This window comes from Heptranchias perlo, chromosome 9, assembly GCF_035084215.1.
Source record: "Heptranchias perlo isolate sHepPer1 chromosome 9, sHepPer1.hap1, whole genome shotgun sequence".
Taxonomy (NCBI): domain Eukaryota; kingdom Metazoa; phylum Chordata; class Chondrichthyes; order Hexanchiformes; family Hexanchidae; genus Heptranchias; species Heptranchias perlo.
This window is the reverse complement of record NC_090333.1, coordinates 55,821,795-55,849,465: the sequence shown is the minus strand read 5'-3', so window position 1 is coordinate 55,849,465 and position 27,671 is coordinate 55,821,795. Positions and strand designations below refer to the sequence as shown.

The 27,671-nt window shown below is 41.6% G+C and overlaps 1 protein-coding gene across 3 annotated transcripts in view; it reads left to right on the top strand.

Moving 5' to 3' along the window:
- hmcn1 (hemicentin 1) overlaps nt 1-27,671 on the top strand; it is a 505,541-nt gene that overhangs the window by 163,364 nt on the left and 314,506 nt on the right. For all 3 annotated transcript variants that reach the window (XM_067990488.1, XM_067990487.1, XM_067990490.1), the window contains exons 7-9: nt 15,199-15,319; nt 15,940-16,203; nt 20,247-20,391. In XM_067990488.1, coding sequence (XP_067846589.1) covers nt 15,199-15,319; nt 15,940-16,203; nt 20,247-20,391 — 530 coding nt within the window. The remainder of the gene's footprint in view (nt 1-15,198; nt 15,320-15,939; nt 16,204-20,246; nt 20,392-27,671) is intronic.

Below are 27,671 nucleotides of genomic sequence, written 5' to 3'. Positions count from 1 at the left end.
TGCCAGCCCCATGCAAATGAGGTGCCCTCTCATTGGCTCTGTAAACTCTGGCAAGGGACTGCCAAAGAGAGTTGAATGAATCATGGACAATTGCAAAATTTAATTTAAGAAACTCAATCGATTCCTCTTCAGCTGCTCTGCAGCCTTCTGCAGGATTTCCCACCGATCCCCTTCCAAATACCAATAATGGTTGTTCATTCGAAAGCCAAAGTTGGTTCCTGCTTGGCTCAACAATGGTTTGATTTACCCACCATGTGCTGCACTTACATCACATATCCCTGTATTTTTCTGATTTGTTTTTAATGTATATTATTTGTTGCAAGCTACATTTTTGAATTGAGGGAACATTAAAAAATACATTTGAGCACTGGGGCTCCCGAATTGGAAAATTAAAATGCCGTTGCGGCACTGATTTTATCGTTGGGTTGTGGTTTTTCAATGTTAAGTAGGCCCCTGCCTGCTGGGAGAGGGCAGCTCTCCCGTGCCTTAATTAAGATAAGTAAAGATGGTGGCACCGGGCGGGTAAACATGTCTGGGTATCCGTTAAGAATGCAGCGCAACACCCTTGCCATCTTACCTACCTGCCCGTACCATTCCTGCTGGACAGGGGGTGGTTAAAATCTACCCCATAAAGTCACATCTGTCCCAACCTGTGAGCAACTCTGCATGAGCAAGATGGTGCATGTGGAATGGCTTTAAAGTTATGTTCATGTGCATAGTTTGAGTATGTAGTTATTGTGGTGTTGCTGCCAGTCGTCCTGCTGTATAAACAAGGACATAGATGAACACATAATACTACAGCACCTGGAAAAGGTTCTGTAATATATATGGGGTATTATTTTTGAAAAAATATTTCTTGTCTAAGAACTTATAGATCCATTTTCTTTATCTTGATTTGATAGTAAGCAGATCGTTCCAGTTACAAAATATACACTCAATAGAAAGTTGTGTTAGTTACATTCTGTTATGAAAAATAGAACACATCATTTCCTGAAACAAAGTAACACACAGCATGGTGCTAATTCATTACTGAAACCAGAATGTTAAGCTCTTCTTGTATTATTCTGGTGCCGTTGGCTCCCAACAGATGGGTGTCGCGCGACAGCAAAACCAAGGTAAACTTGCCAGATACATGAAGGCCGGTTGCCAGGAAGGGCCATTTTTGACTGGGTCGTCCCAGCTGCCAACCTTTGTGAATTTGGCCAGTTTACTTTGGTTTTGTCGCCCCAGTGAGCAAGAACTGCATGCTGGGAAATGCCAGCATTATAATGCAATAAAAAAAAATCAGATTTTATTTTGTAAAAATACAGGCTTCATTCTGAGAGGTCTACACTTTTTTTTTCCTGAAACATTTGGCTTTTCACAACTGGGTTACACAGTGGAAGTTAACAATCAAAACTTATTGTTTTCATTTCCATTTTATATCCACGACAAATTAAAAACTGCTCAAACTTCTGAATACTATAGGTAAAAATATTGACCTCTGTATTTCATCAGGGGTCACCGTATTGAGCGTGTAATTCAGATTTAAATTCTCCACTGTCTGGTGAAAATCTACAGCTTTTGACATTTTCAGTTAGTTTAATTGGGACAATATAAATCAAACGTAATTAATTGCATTCAGCTTTGAATTTAAATAGAATACAATCTGTGGTATATGTGATATTGCAGCTTTATTAATTCAAAATCATTTTCTTGAGAAATATATTCTGCACTTTTTTCATATAGGTGAGATTTTTAAAAAATCCTTGCTCCGAGTGAATGGCATTTTAATGACCTAATACAGTTTCTAAAAGATATTATCTAGAAAGTGTACAAGAGTAGGTGGTTTTGCTATTCCCTTTATCTATTTGCCTTTTTGTTGCTTTTATGTTACCTTCCGCCTTCCCACCCCCCATAACCGTAGTTACCCCCTTGAAGTTTGTCAAATAACAAGACACAGGCAATTAGGCACATTACGAGTGTGGAGAGATAAATAGGCCCTCCTGTAAGGGCAGAGGAAGACGGTCATAATGATAAGATATGCTAGTATTCTTCTGCTGAGAAGCATGTGGTTATTACAGTTTTACACAACTTTGCTGCAAGGCATTTGCCAGATTGGCGATGAAAGGGTTGTGACTGCACTTTTTCAGGAGAGGATGTAGTTGGTGCCTCCCTGCCTGGAAAGGTTAAATGTGGGCCAGCGTGTGATTTTTTTATGTTGTTGAGGAAACCCATTGTAGTGTAAGGGTTCCTTAGAAACCTTTCAGTAAGCTTTCAGTACACAAAAATGGCACTCAAGAAGGGTCAGAACAACCAAATGTGTAAATAGGTTTATGACAGATACTGGCTAAAAATGCTAAATGGAGGTTCTGAATAGAATGGTTTTCTTAATGAGCAGGGCAGTGTAAAACATGATTCTCCCATTTTAAAATAAAATTGTCTTTATATTATAAAATTAACAATCTCCTTTTAAATGCTATATATTTGCAAATAATGGCAACTCCTATATAAATAATACATGCGCATGTGAATAAGTAATGCACGATAAACTTCACTGAGAACATTTTAACATGACTTGTGAGGCAGTTACAGATGAAGTACAATCTACTTTCTATGTCGAGATTTACTTTGTTCTTTCAAGACCAAGTTACAATTTAATAATTAATCAGGAAAAATAAGGGTATAAAAGCTGCTGATTTGTTCCTTTATATATTATAAACCCATCCCAGGTTATTTTTTTAAATGAGGTTGTGAAATTCCTCCCCTTTCCCTCCCTGTCTAGGCTTTGCTAGATTATAACACCTCCTGTGATTGAGGTGGCAACTAGGCAAACTGCAGCCAAGTTTATCCACTAATGCCCCATTTTTCTGCCAGGCACTAGGAGGCATGTGACAGTCCCTGTGATGCCCTTCTTTCTGAATGTTATTTGATTTATTTCTTACAGATAAAATACCTGTAAAATAAATGTGAACTTATAACATGTTGTTAACCTGGATTTCTTGCTTAAAAAAAAATCGTAAATCCAAACATTTTAATGAAAATAGGATGTATTGCATTCTCACCCTGTCATTAGCTATTTAATTTATATTTGCAATATCATTACACAACACTTCTTTCAACGGTATTGTAGAAACAAAATCCCAACAATTGATTGCCCCAAAATTATACCAAAAAGGTACAATTTGGATGTACCGTTCATTTCCACCTATTCCTTCACAATTTGCTTATAATTCAAAGTGCTAAAGCCCATATCTACTTTAGACAGCAACAATAATGATGCCAACTGGGGTGTCTTGACAGGAACAGGTATTATAGTGGAAATTAAATCAGGTGTTTTTTAACAAAAATCAAATGAGTTAATTTGTAAGCCTAAAAGCGAACGTGAGTGACATCCTACCTTATTTATAGCTGAAAGGAAATGCAAAATAGATTGGCGAACAATGGTTGTGAACATGGTGGAATGTGTTGTAAATCTAAAAATCAATTGATGTAGCACATACCACAGCAGGCGCCAGGTCACAACAGAGGAACAAGCCAGCACGGACTCATTTTCCACGGCTACACAGAAAGTCCTCATTACTGTAAAACCTTTTCAGTTTCAAACAGTATCTCACATGCTGTGTGAGATTATCTTTGTGTAATAACCATTAACAGTCAAGACAATTAGATACAGTAAGATAAATGAACTGTGTGAGTTGCAATTCTGCCAAACTGTCCATTACAACATCGCAGAAACATTAAATATGGTTCACAGATGTACGATGGCTTGTAGTCTCCTGCAAGCCATGGGTTCTAGAAAGAACAAATCAGCATTGATTAATCAGCTCCAATGATTACCAATTAAAATTTGGTTAGAAAAGTCAGGGAACTCCAAGTATATAATTATAATACTTTGAAACCACAGTTTGGTAGACTCTAACAGATAGATAGTTATATGGCAAATTGGCCCCTAAAATGTACCGAATGCATAATTTGCCCCAAATCTTTCAGAGGTGTGTGTCTTAGATCTCCTAGATTATAGGTCATGTATTGAAAGTGATTACACATGTTATCCAATATAACCACAGATTTTTTTCTGATTTTAAATAGATAGATAGAATTGGGAAGAAATTATTAAAATCTTGCCCTCTTTTATATTTTTCTCCATGATATATGATTTGCAGAAAGATGTTGGCTATGTTTAATAATGTGAGGCTGCCATCAAGTTTGACAGCAAACACACATTATTAAACTTACCAACAGGACAGTAAAAAATGAGCATGAAAGAATTTATACACAAAACAGTTATTTACTATCAAACACTAAACACTTAGGATTACGCAAAAATAGGCCATTCGGTCCAACTGGTCTATGCTGGTGCTAATGCTCCACATGAGCCTCCTTTCACCCTACTTCATCTCACCCATCCTTCTATTCTTTTCTCCCTCATGTACATATCTAGCTTCCCCTTAATTGCATCTATGCTATTCACCTCAAATACTCCATGTGGTAGCAAGTTCCACATTCTAACCATTCTCTGGGTGAAGAAATGTCTCCTGAATTCCTTATTGGATTTATTAGTGACTATCTTGTATTTATGATCCCTAATTTTGGATTCCCTTACAAGTGGAAACATTTTCTCCACGTCTACCCTATCAAACCCCTTCATAATTTTAAAGACCTTTATTAGGTCATCATACACTTCACACTTTCTGCACTACAGTTTGTGCAGTTGAAGTGTGCAGTTGAAGTATGGGAGATGCATGCGGATTAACATCTAAGTGGGAGTTAAAGGATTAGTGTCACATGACACCATTGGGATTCCGAATTTCAGGTATCAGTCCACCACGTTCCAATACAATTACAATACGAAAAACTGAGGAAGGAAACTAAGGGGAGAAATCCTGCAATGAATGATAAATTCCAAGCCTGCAGAATTGCAGAGCATTAGGGCCCCCGGCTATGGTGCACTTCAATGATCTAAGGTGACCTTACACCCTCTTATTAGCGACCTGCATTATTGATTAAACCTGAGTGACTTGAACCTCAAAGAATAGGCTAGTAGAGGATAAGATGGGGTATTGTTTGACCTCTGCAGCACAAATGGTTTTGCATATAGTTTCCCAATTAAGCATTGGTCAACTTTCAAATGAAGCTTGCTTTGTTTAGCACTTGTTTTCACAAAAAAGTATAGTGAACACATTTCAATTGTAAAATTATTATGTCCGGGAATTTTCTCAGCGCTGCTCCTGCTCTGTCACCGTAACTTCTCTGAAATGAGGCGTAAACTCTGTTTAAGCACGTAGCGGGCCTTCTGCCGCACTTCCGGCCAAGTTACAGTGGCGGTCAGATGGGAGCAGCTCTGAGGAATCTCCTGGCTTGTGTCTCGGAATACTTTGTAAAAGCAGATACATGCTTGAAATGGGTCTAAATCACACAGTGTAATATCAGTTATGAACAGGTTAACATGTTCATATAAAGAACCAGCAGAGGGCTAGAAGATTTTTCATAAAAAATCATTTAAAGAACTTTTCCATGGTGTTTCCAGAGCAGCCTCCGGTGGTCTGTTTAAGGACTGCTAGTTAGGCTGCTCCACATCCAACCAATGAACGGACCATGTACTGCGCTCACTCCGCCGATTGGTACCTGAAAATCGTGTTGCGATCCTTTCAACCAGTGTAGGACTCCGATACAAATCTTGAAATAAGGTTTCCGCCTGCTTCAGGCATGGCCCTGGCCGCCCATTTCAAGACCCGCTCGAAAATCGAGTCAGGTGGGCTTCAGGCAGCCAATGGGTGGGAGATTGTTTTTTTTACAAATTTTTTGTCTGCCTGCTGCCCAATTTTACAGCATGACTAGAATAGTAGGCAAATGAAAACCTGCCCTAGCATTTTACATTCAAAGTTGTCCAAAGGTTATACTAAATTATCAGCCACAATCCTATACAAATTCATTGATTTTTTTTTCTGTGGATATGAAATTCCACCGTGAGTAATTTTAGAAGACAGGCTAACACACTTGCATCAAATAGCCCAATTTTCTTGGGATTTAACGACTCACTAATTAAATAGCATTAAATAGCAGTCTCAGAAATGACATGTTTCAAACTGCGCATTGTTATAATTTTGATAGTGGCTCATTAATTATGGAGAAGACTAGGCATTCTCACATTTTCTGTTAAGAGGAATTTGACCTCCATCTCCATCTTAAAATTAATTTATATCTTTATACTGAAATTTGGAACTACTAACTTGGAACAAGTCCAATTCTAAGCCTTTCCTGTGGGGAAAAATTCTACCTGCTCTTTCTATACTTCAGGAGTTTGATGTAACGAATGAAATATTAATTTAAATAAATGCTTCTCAGTAGTGGACAAGGAGTAGCGAACAAAAAAATCTAGTTCCTCTGACGTGTGTTTTTTTAATATTATTTGATGACAGAGGAATTTTGTTTGTTTTGGTAGGTATATTGATCCTCATAACTGCAGTTTCTCATCTCTGGTATCATCATGACAAATATATCTATGGCTTTAATAACCTTTCTATAATTGGGTGACCAAAACTGCACACTGTACTTTAACTGTGCTTTAACCATTGACATGTATCAATTTATCATAGCCTCTTCGCTCTTGTACTCTTTGCCCCCATTCATGAAACCCAAAATGCTTTTGGACTTTTTTATGGCTTAATCTATCTGCACTTGCACAAAGAAGGAATTATGTATTTGAATTATGAGTTCTGATGATTATGACTATTAAAATGATACTGGTGCTCATGCTGGTTCAGGTCTAACCCCTTGGTACAATACGGACTAATATTGATATTCATGCTAATATTAGTAAAGGCACATCTTTGGTACATATAGTATTGGTCTAACACAGGTAGCCAGTCTGATTCTTCAGCTAGAAGATGATGATTTAGCACCTTTCACATCCTCAGGATGCCCCAAAGCACTTTGTAGCCGACTGCTTTGTTGAAGTGTAATCATTGTAGTTTTGTATGCAAAGCAAAGCCAATTTGCCCACAGAATGTCCCACAATAACAAATGAATTAAATGATCAGTTAATATCTTTCTGTTGGTGTTGGTTGAGAGATTCAGATTGACCAAGATGCTAGGAGAACTCCCCTGCTCCCCTTCACATAGGTGGATCTTTTAAGTCCACCTATACTGAGTCACAGTTTAATGTCTTGATCGAGAAACTGCACCTCCAACAGTGCAGCACTCCTTCAGTATTGCATTGAAGTGTCAGCCCAGATTATGGGGGGAGAAATTGTTCCCCGTTGTGCCTGATTTCTGGGCAGAAAATAAGAGATAGCGGAACCAATTTATGGGCACGATCTCCCGTGCTCTTTTCCCCTATCACCCCATGAGTGCGGCAGCTGCCAAATTGGCAGCCAGCGACTTTCGAGTAACTGGGACATCTGCCTAAAACAGACGTTAGGCCCCTTGAATATGATAATCAGGTGCCTAATGTCTGTCTTAGGATCCCAATGCCAAATTTGTCAAAAACTGGGTGGAGTATGCACAGCACTATGCTTAGTTTTTCCAGGTCTACAGCAGCCTAACTAACGGCCTTAAAGGGAATGCTGGAGGCTGCTGAAGAACAGGTAAATTTTTTCTTTTACTCATCTTAATGTGGTGCCAGAAGGAGCAGGAGCGCTCGTCTTGGCTCCACAGCAATATTGCAGGCCCTGGCTTATGCCCCTCCCATCCATCCTCCCGTCCCCCACCCCCACCCACCATAGGTGCTCCCTGCGGGCTGGCTCAGCATCCAAGCCAGCTGATTTTGAGAAGACCCCGGCCAGCGATCTGCACATGGACGCCCAATTGTTGTCCACAGCTTGCCGGTATTATGTCGATGAGGCCTGAGGCCCAATTTCCAGCGAGCCTTGGGCCATCATTTTCAGGTGCATGTTGCAGGCATGCCGCCCACTTTGCATTGCTTTCCGGTCGGTGCAAGGCCAATTCCCCGGCCTATGTGCTTAAATCTGTATTGGGGCTTCAACCTACAACCTTATGACTCAGAGGTGAGAGGCTATCACTAAGCCAAGCTGCCATTTGCTCAGCTCAATAACAGCACCCTTGATATGAATATCAGCACAGTTTGTACCCTGATAGTGATACCAGTACAGTCTAGTACCAACACCCTTGATACGGACACCAGTACCGACGCACCAATACCCTGATAATGATACCAGTGCAGACTGGCACCAATGCAATGATACAAGTATAGTCTGGTACCAGTTCTAATTCTGATGCCAGTACAATCCAACACTAATACCCTGATATTGGTACCAGTACCGTCTGGCACCAATATGCTGATACCGATACCAATACAATCTGGCACCAATACCCTGATACTGATACCGGTACAGTATGGCACCAATATGCTGATACCGATACCAGTACAGTCTGGCACCAATACCCTGATACCAGTACAGTCTGGCACCAATACCCTGATACCTGAACAGTACTGGCACCAATACCCTGATATCAATACAGTCTGGCACCAATGCCCTGATACAATGCAATACAATGGTACTAGAACTCCTGATACTGCAAGATATACATTAGTGCCTTGTGTATGTCATGCCAGTTTATGATATGAAACGCATTTTGAACAAAACTTCAGCCAGCATCTGTACCTGGACCTAACTCTTGCCCATTCTGCTGACATCCATGTTGCATCAAGTTGTCCATCCATGACAAATGTTCCAAACCATAAAATATTTATTCTTGATATCCTGTAGACATCAGTAAAATATAGTATGAATATAAATATAGTCATAGATTTAAATGAAACATCATGCAGTTAATGTTTTTTTGTGAAGGTTATCACCATGTAATGGTATTCACACCGCAGCTGCTTTTAATTTTGTTTCGATTTTAGCAAACCCTGAAAGACATGTCTCAGGAGTCCACCAATAATTAAATCATCTGCTGTGTCCCTAGTTAATTTACAGATCACGTTCTTGTAGGTAGGGACAACTAAGCAGAAACAGCTTCCAGAATGAAATCAAAGGAAATCCAGGAACCTTTATGGGTCTGTGGTGGGCAGACAGAGTCAGAGCTGGAGCCAATCAAGTACAGTTCAATCCTGATAAATGCAAAACTAGTTTGCCAAGAAATGTTGTGCTTGGATCACAATTTCTGTAGATAAAAATAATTTGTAAAGCTTTGTGCCACAGCCCATTCAACCAGTCTTTCATCAACTCAATCTAATTAAACATGATTCTAATTCTACACAAAAGTGATTATATGACTACAATGTGCCGTTGCCCCAGAGCAAGGTTTTGCATTGGTGGACTGTATTTAACCTATCAATCATTTTCTTCTTGTTATGGGGTCATTTTATTGTTGCTTGTTTTAAGCAATATAATTTGATTTGATCTGTTAGAATTATCTATTCGATCATCAACAACAATTTGTAATCGCACGCAGAGAAGTGCGAAGTGATAACACATTGGCAGGAAGAATGAGGAGAGGCAATATCAACTAAATGGTACAATTCTAAAGGGGGTGCAGGAACAGAGAGACCTGGGGGTATATGTGCACAAATCTTTGAAGGTGGCAGGACAGGTTGAGAAAGCAGTTAAAAAAAATAGATGGGATCCTGGGCTTTATAAATAGAGGCATAGAGTACAAAAGCAAGGAAATTATGTTGAACCTTTACAAAACATTGGTTCGGCCACAACTGGAGTATTGCCCAATTCTGGGCACTGCACTTTAGGAAAGATGTGAAGGCCTTAGAGAGGGTGCAGAAAAGATTTACTAGAATGGTTTCAGGGATGAGGGACTTCAGTTACGTGGATAGACTGGAGAAGCTGGGGTTGTTCTCCTTAGAACAGAGAAGATTGAGAGGAGATTTGATAGAAGTGTTCAAAATCATGAAGGGTTTAGATAACATAAATAAAGAGAAACTGTTCCCATTGGCGGAAAGGTCGAGAATCAGAGGACACAGATTTAAGGTGATTGGCCAAAGAACCAAAGACGACATGAAGAAAAACTTTTTAACGCAGCAAGTAGTTATGATCTGGAATGCACTGCCTGAAAGAATGGTGGAAGCAGATACAATCGTGGCTTTCAAAAAGGAATTGGTTAAATACTTTAAGGGAAAAAATTTGCAAGGCTATGGGGAAAGAGCAGGGGAATGGAACTAACTGGATTTTTCTTACAAAGAGCTGGCACGGGCTCAATGGGCTGAATGGCCTCCTTCTGTGCTGTAACCATTCTATGATTCTATAATCCTATGAATTATGTAGCATCTTTTATGTACAAAATGTACCAGATGTGTTTAACAGAGGGGAGGGGGGTGGGGGAGGAGAGAAAATAAATAAAATAGATAAAGGAATGGAGACTGAGGTGTGGTGGAAATGCTGGAAAAGGTGAGTCAAAAAGATGTGTTTTGAGGAGGTATCTGAAGGTGGAGAGGCGTTTAGGGAGGGTGTTCCAGGAGATGGCCGATAGCTCTGCCACTAAAGGTGAGGCAAAGGGAAGATGGGATGAAGAGAAGGCCAGAGTCAGAAGACTGAAGATGAAGGAGGTGATATGAAAGTTGCAGAGATAAAGTGGGGCAAGACCATAGATGGATTTAAAGATGGGGGACAGGGAGTTGTCACATTTCAGGATTTCTGACTATTCTTCCATAGAAGGATTTCTAGTATAATTTACATTGAAATGGTTATATAAACATAAATTCAGCTCACAAGAGGTTAAATTCATAGGACAGACACGTGCTGGGAATGCAGCCAAAGAAGGAGATATTAAGAGGGGTGACTAAAAGCTTGGTCAAACAGATAGATTTTAAGGAGGGTCTTAAAGGAGAAAGAGGTTGTGAGGCGGAGAGGTTTAGGGAAGGAATTCCAGAGCTTTGGGCCTAGACGGCCGAAGGCACGGTCACCAATGGTGGGGCGAAGTGAGTGGGGGATGCGTGTGTGGTATTTTATAATATACATAGTCTACATATGATATAATAGCATTAACAGAAATGCGGCTTAGGCTAAGTTACAAAAGATTCAGGAGGGTTAGACAATGGAAAATAGTACAGGGTGGCAGTATTACTCAAATATTCAATTACAGTATTAGAATGTAAACATGATAAGGGGATGGTAAAACTGCTGAATCAATTTGGTTAGAGTTAAGAAATAAGAAATAAACTGTTACTCTATTGGGTGCTTATTATAGACTGCTGAACAATGGAACAAAGTAGAAGATGTATGTAGACAAATGAGAAAAAAGTGCTGAAACACAGGGCCATAATAGTGGCATTAATTATCTAGATAGACTGTGGTAAAAGTAATGTAAGTGGCAAAGAAGGGGAGGGGGTTCTATAAAGTGTCCTGCACTGCTTTTTAGTCCAACAGAGAAACAAGCTGTGCGAGAACTATTTCTAGGAAATGGAATTGGGCAGGTAGGTTAGGTAGGAGATGGGGAACATCTAGCAAACAGTGAGCATTACATCATTAAGTTCAGTATAAAAGCTGAAAAGGAAGAGGAACAGGCAAAGGTACTTAACTTGTAAAAAGGTTAACAAAATAAAAAGGGAAGTAGTCGAGAAAAATTGACAGATAAGACAGTGGAGAAATAATGGAAATCTTTCTAACAGGAGAAGATTAAGATACAGATAAGACATATTCCCATAAAAAATAAAGGGTGGTGCAGCAAAAGCTAGAATTCTTTGGATGAATAAACAAACTAAAATTAAAATGAAACTTGAAAAAGAGGCAGAATACAAAAATGCAAATTGTGCCATGGGGCTGGAGAGAAGATAATACAACATTTTTTGATAAGGGAAGAGAAGAATAAATCAGGTACCTATAAACCAATTAGTCTAAGGTCAGTTGTGGACTAGCTCTGAGTCCATAGTGAGCATTTAGAAATGCATGGGTTAATCAAGCCATGTGAGCAGTGGTCGGCAGGTATGTATGAGTAAATCGGAGTTCGCAATCACTTGCAAAATTTCAACAAGCCATTTGATTTTCAAAGTGACTTTGAATGAAGTGCACACCACCAAACATTCACCTCATTGCAGCAATGCTTGAACAGAGCACATTGCTGAGGGCAGGCAGCTGTACGTTCTACCAGATATGCTTACATTTTCCTCTGAATTAACGCAACTCAATTTTTAAAATTTGCCTTGGTTATGTTTTCAGCCATTTCAAAACATTTGAAGATGCAGTAATTGAAACAGCCGAAGGAAAAATTTCGGTGGTGACTGAAATGTTGCTAGTAGAAGGGAAGAGTATTGCTGGCCAATGTGAGAGAAGTATTAGCAAGCGTGTGCGCAGTGCGCCTATTAATTTTAATGATAGGAACAGATTTGGTGTAGTGTATCTTAGTTCTGTCCATCAATTACCATTATTTTTAAGCCCATAATATGTTTCATATTTAATTAAAATAATTTGTGCAGAAGAAACACAGCTCTTGATTCTATCACACCTTCTTTTGACTGGCTGAATAGTATCCATTCAGTAAACCTCTTTGGGACCACAAACAGCTTAATGACACAAGACACAAAGTTCAATGCACGCTGACTTCACTGGTCCTCGATTCTGGCAGCATTTTCCATACATGAAGGAATTTTTTTAATGGTTGCATGCTTGCCAATCCTGGCGAGTAAAGTGTCATTTTGACTTGTAATTTTATAAGACTACTGGTCAGTATATCTCATTCAGTTATGGCACTTGCATACATGTATGCCTGCAGTGTTATACTCACTGAGTATTAACTTCTGATGGTGCAAAATTCAAGGGGTCAATTTTAACCATGGACGGGGAGTGGGGCAAGCACTCACTGGCCTGAGATTCAGGCCCGGGGTATCTTAACTCCCGGGCCTTGTTTAAATGCCACAGGTCCACTTCCCGCCCAGAATGCAGAGCAACTGCTGGCATGGAAATATCTGGCGCCCTGCAGCTAAGTGGTGGAGAGGAGGTTTCAGGGGGGTCTTGTGGGAGGGACCCCCAAAGGAAAGTTTTACACTTAATTTGGCAAGCCTTTTTCATCAATCCCACCAGCTGCTGATCTATTTCGGTCTATCAGGAAAGCCAGGGTGGCTTCCCCATTCAGGCCCCAGTTAAAATGTAGTCAGGATCCCATTGATATTATAGGACTCCAGTTTGAATAAATTCATGAGGCTCCTGGCTGCTTTAGGTGGGTGCCTCAGCTGCCTGCAGAACCCTGCAAATTAAAATCAGAAATAGAGGGGAAAGGGTGGAGTTCTGAGTGGGTAAGTAACTGTCCAACCGCCTGGTATCTGCCAAGCAGGTAGGGTTAAAATCAACCCCCAAGAGTCAATTGTGATTAGTAATAACTATTTTTATTTTAATATTTTAAAACATTGAATCAGTCCAGAATAAAGTGCTGTGGATTCCAGCATCTTTCACCTAGTGGCCTTTACAACTTATACAGGAGGGAGAGGGGGACGACGTCATCACAGTCAAGTCTCATGTGATGCCCACAAACATGTGTTTTCTAGCAAGAGAAAATTGGCTGAATTTTTTTACTCTCCACCTAACTCAGGATGCTGACATCAATTCTAACACCTCACCTCCACCCTGACAGAAATCTGCTAACTGGGTATAGAGGAGGGGTTGAACCTAGGACCTCCCTGCTTCAGTTCCAAACTGTTCATCAATTTACCGGTCACCAGTGTGAAGAGGCAGTATAACTGTAGTTGACACCACTCTCCGAAATGCTGCACTTGGTGCAGTGTAACCAGGGGCATTGTATAACACTATAGTTTTGTTGCTGTTAGTGCTCTGGGATGTACAGCAGCAGCAGTGGTGGAAGTAGCTGCTGAGATAATAAGGTACTGAACAAGAAGTTCCTGAATTTAGGAACTTTCACGTTGCTAATGGATGTGTAACAGTTAGAAATCTTTGGTCCTGTATAGGTGTTGACAGCAGTAATTACCTGACATCACTATTAATTATGTAAAAAAATTAAATATGATGACTCCTTTAAGCACACAGGCTCCCATTGTCTGTGGGATCACATTTTAAGTAGCTGCCTGGCACGTTTTGATTGTGAGGGTATTCGAGTAATAAGCCAGTAAAAGTTTAGTGGCACGAATGGGTGATGGCAGCACATTTCACTTCATTCCTTTACCAACAGGGAGCTTTTATAGCATTGCACAGCTTTTCAACTGTCACCAGAGAAGATGATGAAACAACTTCACAACAAACTGCTGGGGCATTGTGACTTGGAAAAAATATATTTTCTTTTCCCATCTGTTTTACTTGACATGAATTGTTATGCCAGGTTCAACCTGGTACAATTAAATGGCACTTCACAGACAAAGATAAGTACAAAAGATGTTTAAAGATAGCCGATGGAAATGCCAGTTACTAACTGGAAGAGGCCCAGGCTTAGGATGGCAGGAAGGAAATTGATGTAAGGACTTGGTGAACTCACAGCAAATTCTTTGCTAAGTGCTCCAGACATGGGGAGAAAAATACAGTGTATAGGATGTTTGTGCCATTGCAGCAATTTAGAAAATTGACAACCCTGCAGTTTTATGACCTTTAAATTGTGGGAACCAAATTTCCTTGAATTTTGCTGTTTTATAGCATTTTTGAAGATGTCCTGACATTGCAGTGGCACCGAGTCAAATATGAAATTAATTTGTGTTGTGATTTAACTCAGTGGCAAATTACATTCATGCAGATGAACTATTATAAGCAGCTATTATCACAAATGCAATGATACGTGATACACAGTACAGGGGAGTGGGGTGCAGAGGGAGGTCGTCTACAAAGTCTCTATCATTGTTGCTCTTGAGCCAGATGCTAGAAACTGCATGAGAGTAGCAATGGTAATTTGCCTGTCCTCTCTCCACTTGGCATCTTCACCTGTGTTGTGTGAATGGAACTGAATTCAAATAAAACTAAAGAAAAGTCTCTCCTTTCACAGGTTTACTGTGTCAGCCTTCCGGGGTAATTTTAACCTAACCTACCTAGCGGGAAACTGACAGGATCAGATTGGCCGCCCCTTTTACACTGTAAATGGGGTTCTGCTTGGCTGGGACCTGAATTGCATCTACCAGGTACCTGAGACTGATGGGTGCAATGTCAATGCATCATTAAACAATACCATCCCCTCCCCTCCAACTATAAGTACTTTAGTTTAGGAGGACGTTTGGGTACAAACTTGTATCTTACCACTGCATGAAATAGTGATGGAATGTGCTGCCCTGGTTTTAATACATGACCCAGATCTTTGTGTGTGTTTTTTTCCCAGACAGCAAGTGCTGGAAGACATTCAGTTCGAATCACAGGCCTCAGTACCATTGACTTCCGAGGTGGATTTTCCCGAAAACCAACAATGAACTTTAAAAACATCAGCAACAGGCCTGTACAAGGTCAGTTTGTTACAAATCTGTTTTAACCCTACTGCAATGTGGTGTGTTTTCATAATTAGACGCAATAAGGCTGCAGGCACTGCAGATGACAAATATTAGATTGATGTTAGAGAATCACTGTAAACATTCAACTAGTTGTATCTAAGATGTGACCGTGTAAATATTCAGACTTGTAAGCCTCAATTTGTTGATACTGTTTTCAGCCAAAGTCTAATTTTTTTACAACATGGGTCCCAACTTCCAAATGGATGAAGAAATGGGAGGCTTTCGTGATTTAAAAAAAAATTGTTTTATTTAATATTGGTTTATTTACTGTTTTTATTTTAGTATTGTAGGTTTAACATTACAATAAAGCTACACTTGACTGCTGAGGTACTTTATTACTGTAATATTAATGTTTATTTTGGCATCATAGTGAGTGAACTGAAAATTTACAAAAATGACTGGCACAGGGAAACTAGAATTTTCCTGGACCTGTAACAGACTAAAGGTCAAATTATTTGGACTATAGTCTAATATTATTTCAAACTGTGGCAATATCCTACTGTATTTTAACTCTTATCAGGTCTTGTTTTGAACTAATTGCTTTACCTTGTGCCCCATATTGTTTGTATTTACAGGTGTACCAACATACTTACTGCTGAATACAACTGGACTCACCCCTCCTGCTAGGGTGGATCGAGTGGAACTCCTCGGCATCTCAGGCTTTTCATTGAAGACTATTCCCGTGAAGTATTACCCTGACCGCAAGCCTTACAGCATCTTGAATGTGACTGACTTTATTCCACCCGATGAAGCTTTCTTCTTGAAGGTAACTGGCTATGACACAGAAGATTACCTCTTCCAGCGAGTATCTAGTGTGTCATATTCCAACATTGTTCCAGGTGAGATATGATGAAGCCCTGCTATAAGGCAGCATAAAATACGTTACAGCCAAAGACACTTTTTTTACAATGTTTCTGCTGCACTGGGGTGAATTTACACTATATGATATGAGTAATGAACCTATTACTGTAACCATATGAAATTCCTCTCTCTGCTATTTTAATGAATGGGTTAACATCTTAGTTAGAATAGTGGATAAAGGATTTCGTTCAAATGAGTAGATGTGTTTGTTATTAGTATCACAGAAAGCAACTTCAATCCACATTCATCATACTTTTAGAGGGGAAAAAAATCACCCAAATGTTTCCCCTCTCCTAAAGGCATTGACCTCCAGGATACTGCACCCTAATGGGCATTGTTCACACATCCTTCCAGACAATAAGCATCAGCAGTGTATTTGACCAGGGCCCAATCTATAACCTGATGCCCATGCACACAAACCCTTTTCCAGCAGGGGTCATTGGATAGTAATCAGGAGCAGGAATGCTCTTTTCCCTTCCCTAGTCCGGTGGCACTGAGGCCAATTATAATGCCTCCCTATTGATATAAGCTCTCAGAACAGAGCATGATCGGAACTGAGACTTTCTTATCCTTTTTGGCTTAAATCACCAATGATTTTATCAACTGAGCCATCAGGGGAGCTACATATCACATTTTTTAATATGTTTTCCATCAGTTAAATCAGTTCCACCATTGTGGTCCTTTGAAGTCCGTTAGAAGTAATCTGCTGAAAACATTACATGTCAGATTGACTAAATGCTTCAAGTACTGACAAATATTTCCCAATTTACTTTCAAAGAACAGTTTGCACTCCCCCATGTACTTATTTAGTAAGAAGAAAAAATCCAATTGAAGAGCACTTCAGTAGGAAAGGAAATTCCACGTGACTAATGTAGTGTGGTAACATCATTATACCCAGTGATGGAACAATGCAAATAATCTTCTTGTAGCAGGACTGACATTCCAGAAACTAGTACCCAACTGTGAGCACAGTGATATATCACAGCTTCAGCTGCACCAATGGGAAACAGTTACATCTGCAACTTGTGCTTTGCATTCAAAAAGGGTTTAGGTCTGCTGGATGAAATTGCTTTTGTGTTCTCAGATTACCTGTAATTCACTAGGGGCAATTTTAACTCTCTCTGCCTGGGGGAAAGGGGGTGGTAGCAGAGTTAAAATCGAGATGGTCGATGACCATCCTTTCCCAGTACACCGCTATTTATATCAGGCCTTCCGCTAGATGGGATCCTAAGTCACTCGTGCCTCACGCTGCCGTGGTCAGGTTTGGTGGTCAGGTTTGGCGCTCAACCAACCCCGCCCCCACTGCCAGATTACCGCTCCTGGTTAAAATCGGGCTTTAAATTTCATAAGAGACCTCCTTCTCCTGTCTGCACTAGAAAGGGGGTCTGTTCTATTGCTTGTTCTAACAATGTTCAGATTCACAGTAGCCAACTGCCACACAAATAGCAGTGCACATAAAACATGAGCACAGTTGTCAAATAAAAACAGAAAATATGCAACAGGCCCACCATCATCTAAAAAAGAAAGGTTAATGTTTCAGGTACAGACTTTTCATCAGGCATTAGATCTTTTTTTCTGGATGAGCTAAGATTGGCCAAATGGACTTCCCCACGTGGATTTATTTCCCACCTGGATCAGAGCATTTCTGATAAAGGGTCTCTATTCGAAAAGTTCACGTGTTATTTCTCTTTACAGATGTTGCTGGACCTGCTGTGTATTTCCATCATTTTCTGTTATTAATTTCAGATCCAGAGTTTTTTTCTTTTTATCTTTCTTATTTGTGCGCAATTAATAAACGTTCACCTTTCAGCATATCCCGCCCCCCGCCCCCCCACAAAAAGAGTAAACTAAGAACATACGAACAATTACAGACAGCAAAAGACCCTCTGGTCCATCCAGCCTGTCCCACACAATTGTGATACCTATCACAATATATACACTCCCCACACCACCCAAATCCATGTGTTCTCCTGGGAGAGGCGAATAACCAGATTAAAAACCCAGGGCCAATTTGGGGGAAAAATATCTGGGAAATTCTGCTCCAAACCCTTTGGCGATCGATACTAGTCCAGGAGATCACTCTGGCCCTGATAATTCTCTGCATTACCTACCTTTGTAAGAGTTGATCTTTGCCCCAGCCAGAAAAAGGTCCAGCTCTCGCTTACAGGAATTCAGTGAATCGGCGTCCATTGCACGAACCGGCAGCCTGTTCCAGAGGGCCACTATTCTCTGGGAAAAGAACCACCTCCTGACATCTAACCTAGACTTGGCCTTATACAACTTAAAATTGTGACCCCCGGGTCCTCCCTAATGTATTAAATTGGAACAAACTGTCAACTTGAACACAATCTGTTCCTTTCATCATCTTATAAACCTCAATCAGATCACCCCATAGCCCACGCTTCTCTAAAGTGTAGTCCAAGCTATTTTAGCCTATCTTGATAACTAAGATGCTTTAAACTGGGAATTAGTCTAGTAATTCTCCTCTGCACTCTTTCCAAAGCCTCAATATCACCCACCATGTGAGGAGACCAAAACTGGTCACAGTATTCCAACTGAGGCCTGACCAAGGTCTTGTACAAGGACAAAATAGTATGCTTTGTCTTACAGTCAATTGTCCTATAAATGCACCCCAACACCCTATTTTCTCTAGCTATTGCTTCATGGCATTACTTGTGAAACTTTAGAGATCTATTCACTAGAACACCCAGATGTCTTTCTTTCTCCACTTGCTTTAATGCTGTTCCCTGAAGGGTGTATGCATGTTGAGCATTTGCCCTGCCTGCATGCATAACACTGCACTTTTCCAAATTAAACGTAATTTGCCAGTCACAAGCCCAATCCCCCAACACATCAAGATCCGCCTGAAGCAGTCGAGCATCGTCTAACACTCCCACAGAGCTTGGTTTCATCTGCAAATTTGTAGATCGTGCCCCCAACACGTACATCTAGATCATTAATAAAAATAGTAAAGAACAATGGTCCCAACACCGATCCCTGCAGGACATCACTGGTGACCGGGCTCCAAACAGATCCAAATTCACCTATAACTATTTTCTGCCTACGGCCTTCCAGCCAGTTCTCAATCCAGTATTATGACCAATAATTGCAACTGTGCGTATGTGTGTGCACATATATATTTTCTTTAGTGTAAAACAGAGAGCTACAGCTTTAGGATCAAGCTGTCCACAAAATAACAATCAGAGAAGAGCTACAGCACTAAATTCTCAGTGAAATATTATTGTCCACATCTGGAAAATGGTCTTCTTGTGCATCAACCTAAATTGAATGCAATCGTTAGCAGAAGGTTCCTTCTGTTTGCTACAAATAGCATCCATTTAGAACTCTCATTCAAATGAATATTCAGTCTAATTCTCCAATATATTGCTCTCTATTTGTTTTTATACTTTACCCATTCGTGTTGTGTAATCACTTATAATTGCAGTATGTGTTGGCTCCCAGCGCTCTGAACTTGCTCCATGGGGGTCAGAATCCAGAGCACTGTCAGCAACTGAAAAACAACTGTGTATGCACATCATTGTGCAAACGCAAATGCTTCCAAGTCATTTGCTGGCAGTGGACCTTCCCCGAGACTGGAGCGGGGTCTGTGTTGGCCAGTCATGTAAAAATTTCATTACTAGCTCATAGCCTGAAAAATAGCAGTCATTTATGTTAGTCAGTGGTGCAATTTTGCCCCTAGAAGCACGGAATGAATTATACGAGCTTGGTTTTGTCTGCCTCCAGAGGCATGTATGCCATTTCCTTTATATTGCCTCTGACAAACTGGTATTGGAGGTACTTCTGTAGCATAAATGGGGGTATAAACATTTGACTGCTGTTGTGACATACACATTATCACTGTACAGAATCCACCAGGAGCCTATAACTCAGAATCAGCATCTAGAGATTTGTAACTTACTTTGGTAACTTTAACACTGTGAGTGAAAAATTACTAAGAATATCCATTGACCCCTCCATAGATATACTTAAAAAAGTCACAAAACTTGATTTTTATCATTAGGACCTCCGAAGGTCACAATGCCGGCACAGACTCCAGGGTACTACCTGCAGACGGGATACATCGTGTGTACTGTGGACAGCCTCATCCCCTTCACATTACGTTTCAGCAGAGCTGGTTCAAAACTCGGAACAGACCAGTTTTTCAAGTATGTATAAAGAATACACTTTTACTCATTATTTCTCATATTATCTGCTATAGTCAGGATTCTGACTTTAACCAGGTACACTTGCAATATACAACACTTTAGATTATAAAAGTACATTCTTTGCAAAACATTCTGAGTGTGAAAAGCTTTTTACTAATTGGATCTTAAATGGGGAATGTTAACATCAAGATCTCCCCCGCCCACTGTCAGTATTGCTTTTAAATCTTGCTGCAAATCCAGCTATTTTGATGGGGTCTTCGGAGTAGGCCACCCAAGCAGCTGCCTGAAGAGGGCACCCAGCTGATTAAATTATTTAAATCGGAGTCCTGTGACACCAATAGGACTGTCAGCTATTGGGGCTCGGGGGGGAGGTGGTGGACTGTCCGCGATCGGGGTGGTGGGGGAGGTAGCCCGGTTCAAAGGGAGGCCCTAGGCTTCCTTATGAGGCCCGGAGGAGGAGTTCTGTTCCTCCTGACCCACAAGAAAAATAAATTTTAAACATACTACTGGGCCTACTGAGTACTATAAAGGGCGGGAGAAGCGGCTGAGAGGAGCACTGTAAAGGGCGGGAGAAGCGGCTGAGAGGAGCACTGTAAAGGGTGGGAGAAGTGGTTGAGAGGAGCACTGTAAAGGGTGGGAGAAGTGGTTGAGAGGAGCACTGTAAAGGGTGGGAGAAGTGGCTGAGAGGAGCACTGTAAAGGGTGGGAGAAGTGGCTGAGAGGAGCACTGTAAAGGGTGGGAGAAGTGGCTGAGAGGAGCACTGTAAAGGGTGGGAGAAGCGGCTGAGAGGAGCACTGTAAAGGGTGGGAGAAGTGGTTGAGAGGAGCACTGTAAAGGGTGGGAGAAGTGGCTGAGAGGAGCACTGTAAAGGGCGGGAGAAGCGGCTGAGAGGAGCACTGTAAAGGGTGGGAGAAGTGGCTGAGAGGAGCACTGTAAAGGGAGGGAGAAGTGGCTGAGAGGAGCACTGTAAAGGGTGGGAGAAGTGGCTGAGAGGAGCACTGTAAAGGGCGGGAGAAGTGGCTGAGAGGAGCACTGTAAAGGGTGGGAGAAGTGGTTGTGAGGAGCACTGTAAAGGGCGGGAGAAGTGGCTGAGAGGAGCACTGTAAAGGGTGGGAGAAGTGGTTGAGAGGAGCACTGTAAAGGGCGGGAGAAGTGGCTGAAAGGAGCACTGTAAAGGGTGGGAGAAGTGGCTGAGAGGAGCACTGTAAAGGGTGGGAGAAGTGGCTGAGAGGAGCACTGTAAAGGGTGGGAGAAGTGGTTGAGAGGAGCACTGTAAAGGGAGGGAGAAGTGGCTGAGAGGAGCACTGTAAAGGGTGGGAGAAGTGGCTGAGAGGAGCACTGTAAAGGGTGGGAGAAGTGGTTGAGAGGAGCACTAGAAAGTTAAATATTGCAGGATATAACCTATTTAGAAAGGAGAGGGAAGGAAGAAAGGAGAGGTGGTGGAATAGCTGTACTAATTAGGGACAACATAGAAACAGAATCTTTATGGATTGAGACAAAGGATAAGAAGGGATCGATTACGTTAATAGGTTTATTCTACAGACCACCTAATAGTGGAAGGGAAGTGGAGGAAGAGATATGCCGGCAGATCTATGAAATGAGTAAAAAAAAATCAAATAATAATCATGGGAGATTTCAGTAACCCCAAATAAACTGGCAGGAAGAAGTAGGGAAAGGGGAATCGAGTTTTTACAGTGTGTACAGGACACCTTTCTTACCCAGTATGTGAGAAGCCCAACTGCCGGATCTAGTAATGGGAAATGAACCGGAGCAGGTAAGAGAGGTAAGCATAGGGGAACATCTAGGCAACAGTGATAAGTTTTAAAATAATGGTTGAGAAAGACATAAGTAAGACAAAGACCAAAATAATAGATTGGCAAAAAGCTAATTTTGAGGGGATGAAAATGGAACGAGGGAAGGTAAACTGGAAAAAAATTGACAGAGATAGAACAGCAGTGGGAAATATTTCAAACAGTGATCAATAGAGTCCAGGAGAAATACATTCCTCTAAAAAGCAAGAACAAACCAGCCAGTAATGAAACACCATGGATGAATAAAGAGATAGGGGTAAAAATTGAAATTAAAGAAAAGGGCATACACTAAATACATAGACAATAAAGGAGAGGTGACAAAAGGGAATACAAAGAGGTTAGGAAAGAAGTAAAAAAAAACAATTAGGAGAGCAAAGAGGAACTACGAGATTAAATTATCAAGGAATATAAAAAAAAATAGTAAAGTCTTCTACAGACAAATAAATAACTAAAGAAAAATCAGGATAGAGCCATTAAGAGATGCACAAGATAAACCCACAGGTTATAACAGCGAAATGGCAGAATTATTGAATATTTACTTTGACTCAGTATTTACCAGGGAGACTAACAAGGTGGGCAGGACATTAGAAGGGGAGATCAAAAAAGGTGTAAAGATGTTTAAGATAGAAAGGGGGAGATAATTGATAAACTAATTAAACTTAGAGAGGATGGATTGCATCCACACATATTAAAAGAAGTTAGGGAGGAGATAGCAGAGGCATTGTTACATATATATAAAAATTCATTAGAAAAGGGAATAGTGCCAGAGGACTGGCAGACAACTAATGTGATTCCTGTATTTAAAAAAGGAGAAAGAACATGTCCAGGGAACTATAGACCAGTTAGCTTAATGTCGATGGTAGGAATGATAATGCAATTTTTACTCAAAGCTGTAATAGAAAAACATCTCGAAAACAAAAAGATGATAATAAGTAGTCAGGATGGATTTCAGAAAGGAAAGACGTGTTTGACCACCCTTATTGAATTCTTTGAAGAAATAACAAAGTGAGTACAGAAATAGAAAGATAAGACAGGTTAATGCGTGGCTGGAGATATGGTGCAAGAGGGAGGGCTTCAGATTCTTGGGGCATTGGGACCAGTTCTGGGGCAGGAGGGATCTGTTCAAGGTGGAAGGGTTGCACCTCAACAGAGCTGGGACCAATGTCCTCACGGGGAGGTTCACTAGTGCTGTGGGGGAGGGTTTAAACTAATGTGATAGGGGGATGGACACCAGGATGTAGCATTAGAAAGGAGAAACAAGGTGCACAAAGGATTGGGAGAGACAAATAGCACTAGAGTAAGAAATAGTACACAATTAGGTGGGATCAGACTAAGAGAGAATACGAGACGGTCTAAGATCGGTTTACAGTGCATGTGTGTAAACACATGAAGCGTGGTAAATAGGGTTGGTGAGCTGCAGGCACAAATAGCCACATGGGAATGTGATGTAGTGGTGATAATGGAGACCTGGCTCAAAAAAGGGCAGGATTGGGTACTAAATATTCCTGGATACAAAGTGTAGAGCAAAGATAGGGAAGGAAAAGAAAGCGGGGGTGGGGGGGAGCAGCATTGATTAAGGAGAATATTGCAGTACTGGAGAGAGATGCAGGGTGATTTTAGGACGCAAATGCAGGTGCATTGGGGGCGGGGGGGGGCTCCGAAAATCATGGAAATCCCGTTCAGGTTCGGAAGCCGGCTCCAACCTGCCGGCTTCCGAGTTTCCGAGGGACCCACCTGTGTGCGCGCAGGTGACCCGAAAACGGAAGTCCCGCTGGCAATTAAAGCCGGCGGGATGACAGTTAAAGAGCCAAATGTCCCTCAGTGAGGTACTTAAGGCTCTTTACCTGTGACAGGTGAAGGGATTAGAAAGATTTTTAACTTACCTGGGCAGCTTTCCCATCACTTCTGATTCATGCCTACCTTTGAAACCTGCTTCGATGTCCAATGTCTCCCGTTCCGATGTCCCCCTCTTCACCCTCCCGATCTTCTCCCAATGTCTCCCTGTTCACCCTCCCAATCTCACCCTCCCGATGTCCTGCCGATCTCACCCACCCGATCTTCCCCTCTCCCCCCTCGCCCCCCCCCCCTCCCGATCTTCCCCTCTCCCCCTCCCGATCTTCCCCTCTCCCCCTCCCAATCTTCCCCCCTCCCCCCCCACCCCAGTCTTCCAGTCCGGCACCGGATCTTCCATTCTCTTCCCCCCCTCCCCCGGTCTTCCGTTCCAGTGCCGGATGAGGCCTCACTCTCTCTCTTTCCTGCCCCCCCCATCGCGTTGCAGCTCCTGATGGCAGCCAGCCTGTCAATCAGGCTAGCTGCCGGGTGTGGAACCCGGAGAGGACGTTATCCACTATCAATCAACATGTGATCGCATCGGAAACGGTAAGTTTGGTTCATGCGGGTTTGCCACGCACCCAATCGCCCCCCCGCTGCCATCCCGCTTCCCCACTAATATTGGGGCCATGATGTCCTTGAGGGGTCAAGGACAGAATCTATTTGGTTAGAGTTAAAAAATAATAAAGGTGCCATTACATTACCAGGTGTATTCAATCGGCCACCAACTGGTGGGAGGGATACAAAGGAGCAAATTCACAGGCAAATTACAGAGAGGTGCAAGAACTATAGAGTAGTGATATTGGGGGACTTCAACTATCCTAATATACACTGGGATAGTAATAGCGTATGGGGCAAAGAGGGTGAGAGATTTCTGAAGTGTGTTCAGGAGAACTTTCTTGATCAGTATGTTTCCGGCCCATGAGGAAGGAGGCATTGCTGGATCTGGTTCTGGGGAATGAGGTGGGTCAAGTGGAGCAAATGTCAGTGGGGGATCATTTAGGGAACAGTGATCATAGTATCATAAGGTTTAGATTAGTTATGGAAAAGGACAAGGAACAATCTAGAGTAAAAATACTTAATTGGAAGAGGGCCAATTTCAGTGGGTTGAGAACGGATCTGGTCTGGGTAAATTGGAATCAAAGATTGGCAGGTAAAACTGCAATCGAACAATGGGCGGCCTTTAAAGAGGAGATGGTTCGGGTACAGTCTAGATACATTCCCTCGAGGGGAAAAGGTAGGGCAACTAAAGCCAGAGCTCTCTGGATGACGAAAGAGATAGTGAGTAAGATGAAACAGAAAAAGGGGAGTATGACAGATGTCAGGTTGATAATACAAGTGAGAATCAGGCTGAATATAGAAAGTACAGAGGAGAAGTGAAAAAGGAAATAAAAGGGGCAAAGAGAGAGTATGAGAATAGACTGACAGCTAACATAAAAGGGAATCCAGAAGTCTTCTATAGGCATGCAAACAGTAAACGGGTAGTAAGAGAAGTGGTGAGGCCGATTAGGGACCAAAAAGGAGATCTACGCATGGAGGCAGAGGGCATGGCTGAGGTACTAAATGAGTACTTTACATCTGTCTTTACCAAGGAAGAAGATGCTGCCAGAGTAACAGTAAAAGAGGAGGTAGTTGAGATACTGGATGGGCTAAAAATTGATAAAGAAGCGGTACTAGAAAGGCTGGCAATGCTTAAAGTCGATAAGTCACCCGTTCCGGATGGGATGCATCCTCGGTTGCTGAGGGAAGAAAGGGTGGAAATTGCATCGGTGCTGGCCATAATCTTCCAATCCTCCTTAGATACAGGGGTGGTGCCAGAGGACTGAAGAATTGCAAATGTTACACCCTTGTTCAAAATAGGCTGTAAGGATAAAACCAACAACTATAGGTCAGTCAGTTTAACCTTGGTGGTGGGGAAGCTTTTAGAAACGATAATCCGGGATAAAATTAATAGTCGCTTGGACAGGTGTGGATTAATAAAGGAAAGCCAGCATGGATTTGTTAAAGGCAAATTGTGTTTAACTAAGTTGATTGAGTTTTTTGGTGAGGTAACAGAGAGGGTTGATGAGGGCAATATGGTTGATGTTGTGTATATGGACTTTCAAAAGGCGTTTGATAAAGTGCCACATAATAGGCTTGTCAGCAAAATTGAAGCCCAAGGAATAACAGGGGTAGTGGCAGCATGCATACGAAATTGGCTAAGTGACAGGAAACAGAGTAGTACTGAACGGTTGTTTTTCGGATTAGAGGGAGGTATACAGTGGTGTTCCCCAGGGGTCAGTACTAGGACCACAGCTCTTTTTTGATATATTAATGACTTGGACTTGGGAGTATAGGGCACAATTTCAAAATTTGCAGCTGACACAAAACTTGGAAATGTAATAAATAGTGAGGAGGAGTGATAGACTTCAAGAGGACATAGATAGGCTGGTGGAATGGGCAGACATGTGGCAGATGAAATTTAATGCAGAGAAGTACGAAGTGATACATTTTGGCAGGAAGAACGAGGTGAGGCAATATAAACTAAATGATACAATTTTAAAGGGGGTGCAGGAAGAGAGAGACCTGAGGTGCACATACAAAAGTTTTTGAAGGTGGTAGGACAAGTTGTGAAGGCCATTAAAATAGCATATGGGATCCTGGGTTTATTAATAGAGGCATAGAGTACAAAAGCAAGGAAGTTATGCTAAACCTTTATAAAATACTGGTTAGGCCTCAGTTTGAGTATTGTGTTCAATTCTGGGCACCACACTTTAGGAAGGATGTCAAGGCCTTGGAGAAGGTGCAGAAGAGATTTACTAGAATGGTGCCAGGGATGAGGGACTTCAGTTATATGGAGAGATTGGAGAAGCTGGGTGTTCCCATTAGAACAGAGAAGGTTAAGGGGAGATTTGATAGAGGTATTCAAAATCCTGAACGGTTTTGACAGAGTAAATGAGGAGAAGTTGTTTCCAGTGGCAAAAGGGTCGGTAACCAGAGGACACAGATTTAAGGTAATCGGCAAAAGAGCCAGAGGCGACATGAGGAAATATTTTTTTACCCGGCAAGTTGTTATGATCTGGAATGCACCGCCTGAAAGGGTGGTGGAAGTAGATTCAATAGGAACTTTCAAAAGGGAATTGGATAAATACTTGAAGGGAAAAAATTTACAGGGCTATGGAGAAAGAGCAGAGGAATGGGACTAATTGGATAGCTTTTTCAAAGAGCCGGCACAGGCACGATGGGCCAAATGGCCTCCTTTTGTTCAGTACCTAATATGATACTATGAATTTTGGTGGGGGTGCAAACCGGGCGATATCGGATTGGACGCCCATTATATGGGCCACACAATTTTCCTTTCCATTGAAGTCAATGCAAAGAAAAATTAGGCAGTGATTATAACGGGCCTCCCATCTGATATTGTCTGGTTTTACATACGCACAGAAGTTGACAGTTCCAGCGCCACTCACTGACAGGAAGTTAGACACATAAGGGCTGAAATTCCTCGGGGGTTACACCGGTTTCCTACCTGAGCTATTGTGGGAGATCAGTGAAACCCGTATGGAATGTTAGCTCCATACTTACCATTATAGTAACAGGCAATTAGACATACTGGCCCCGATATTGATGGGGAGGCAGGGAGGGAGCAGGGGCGGCTGT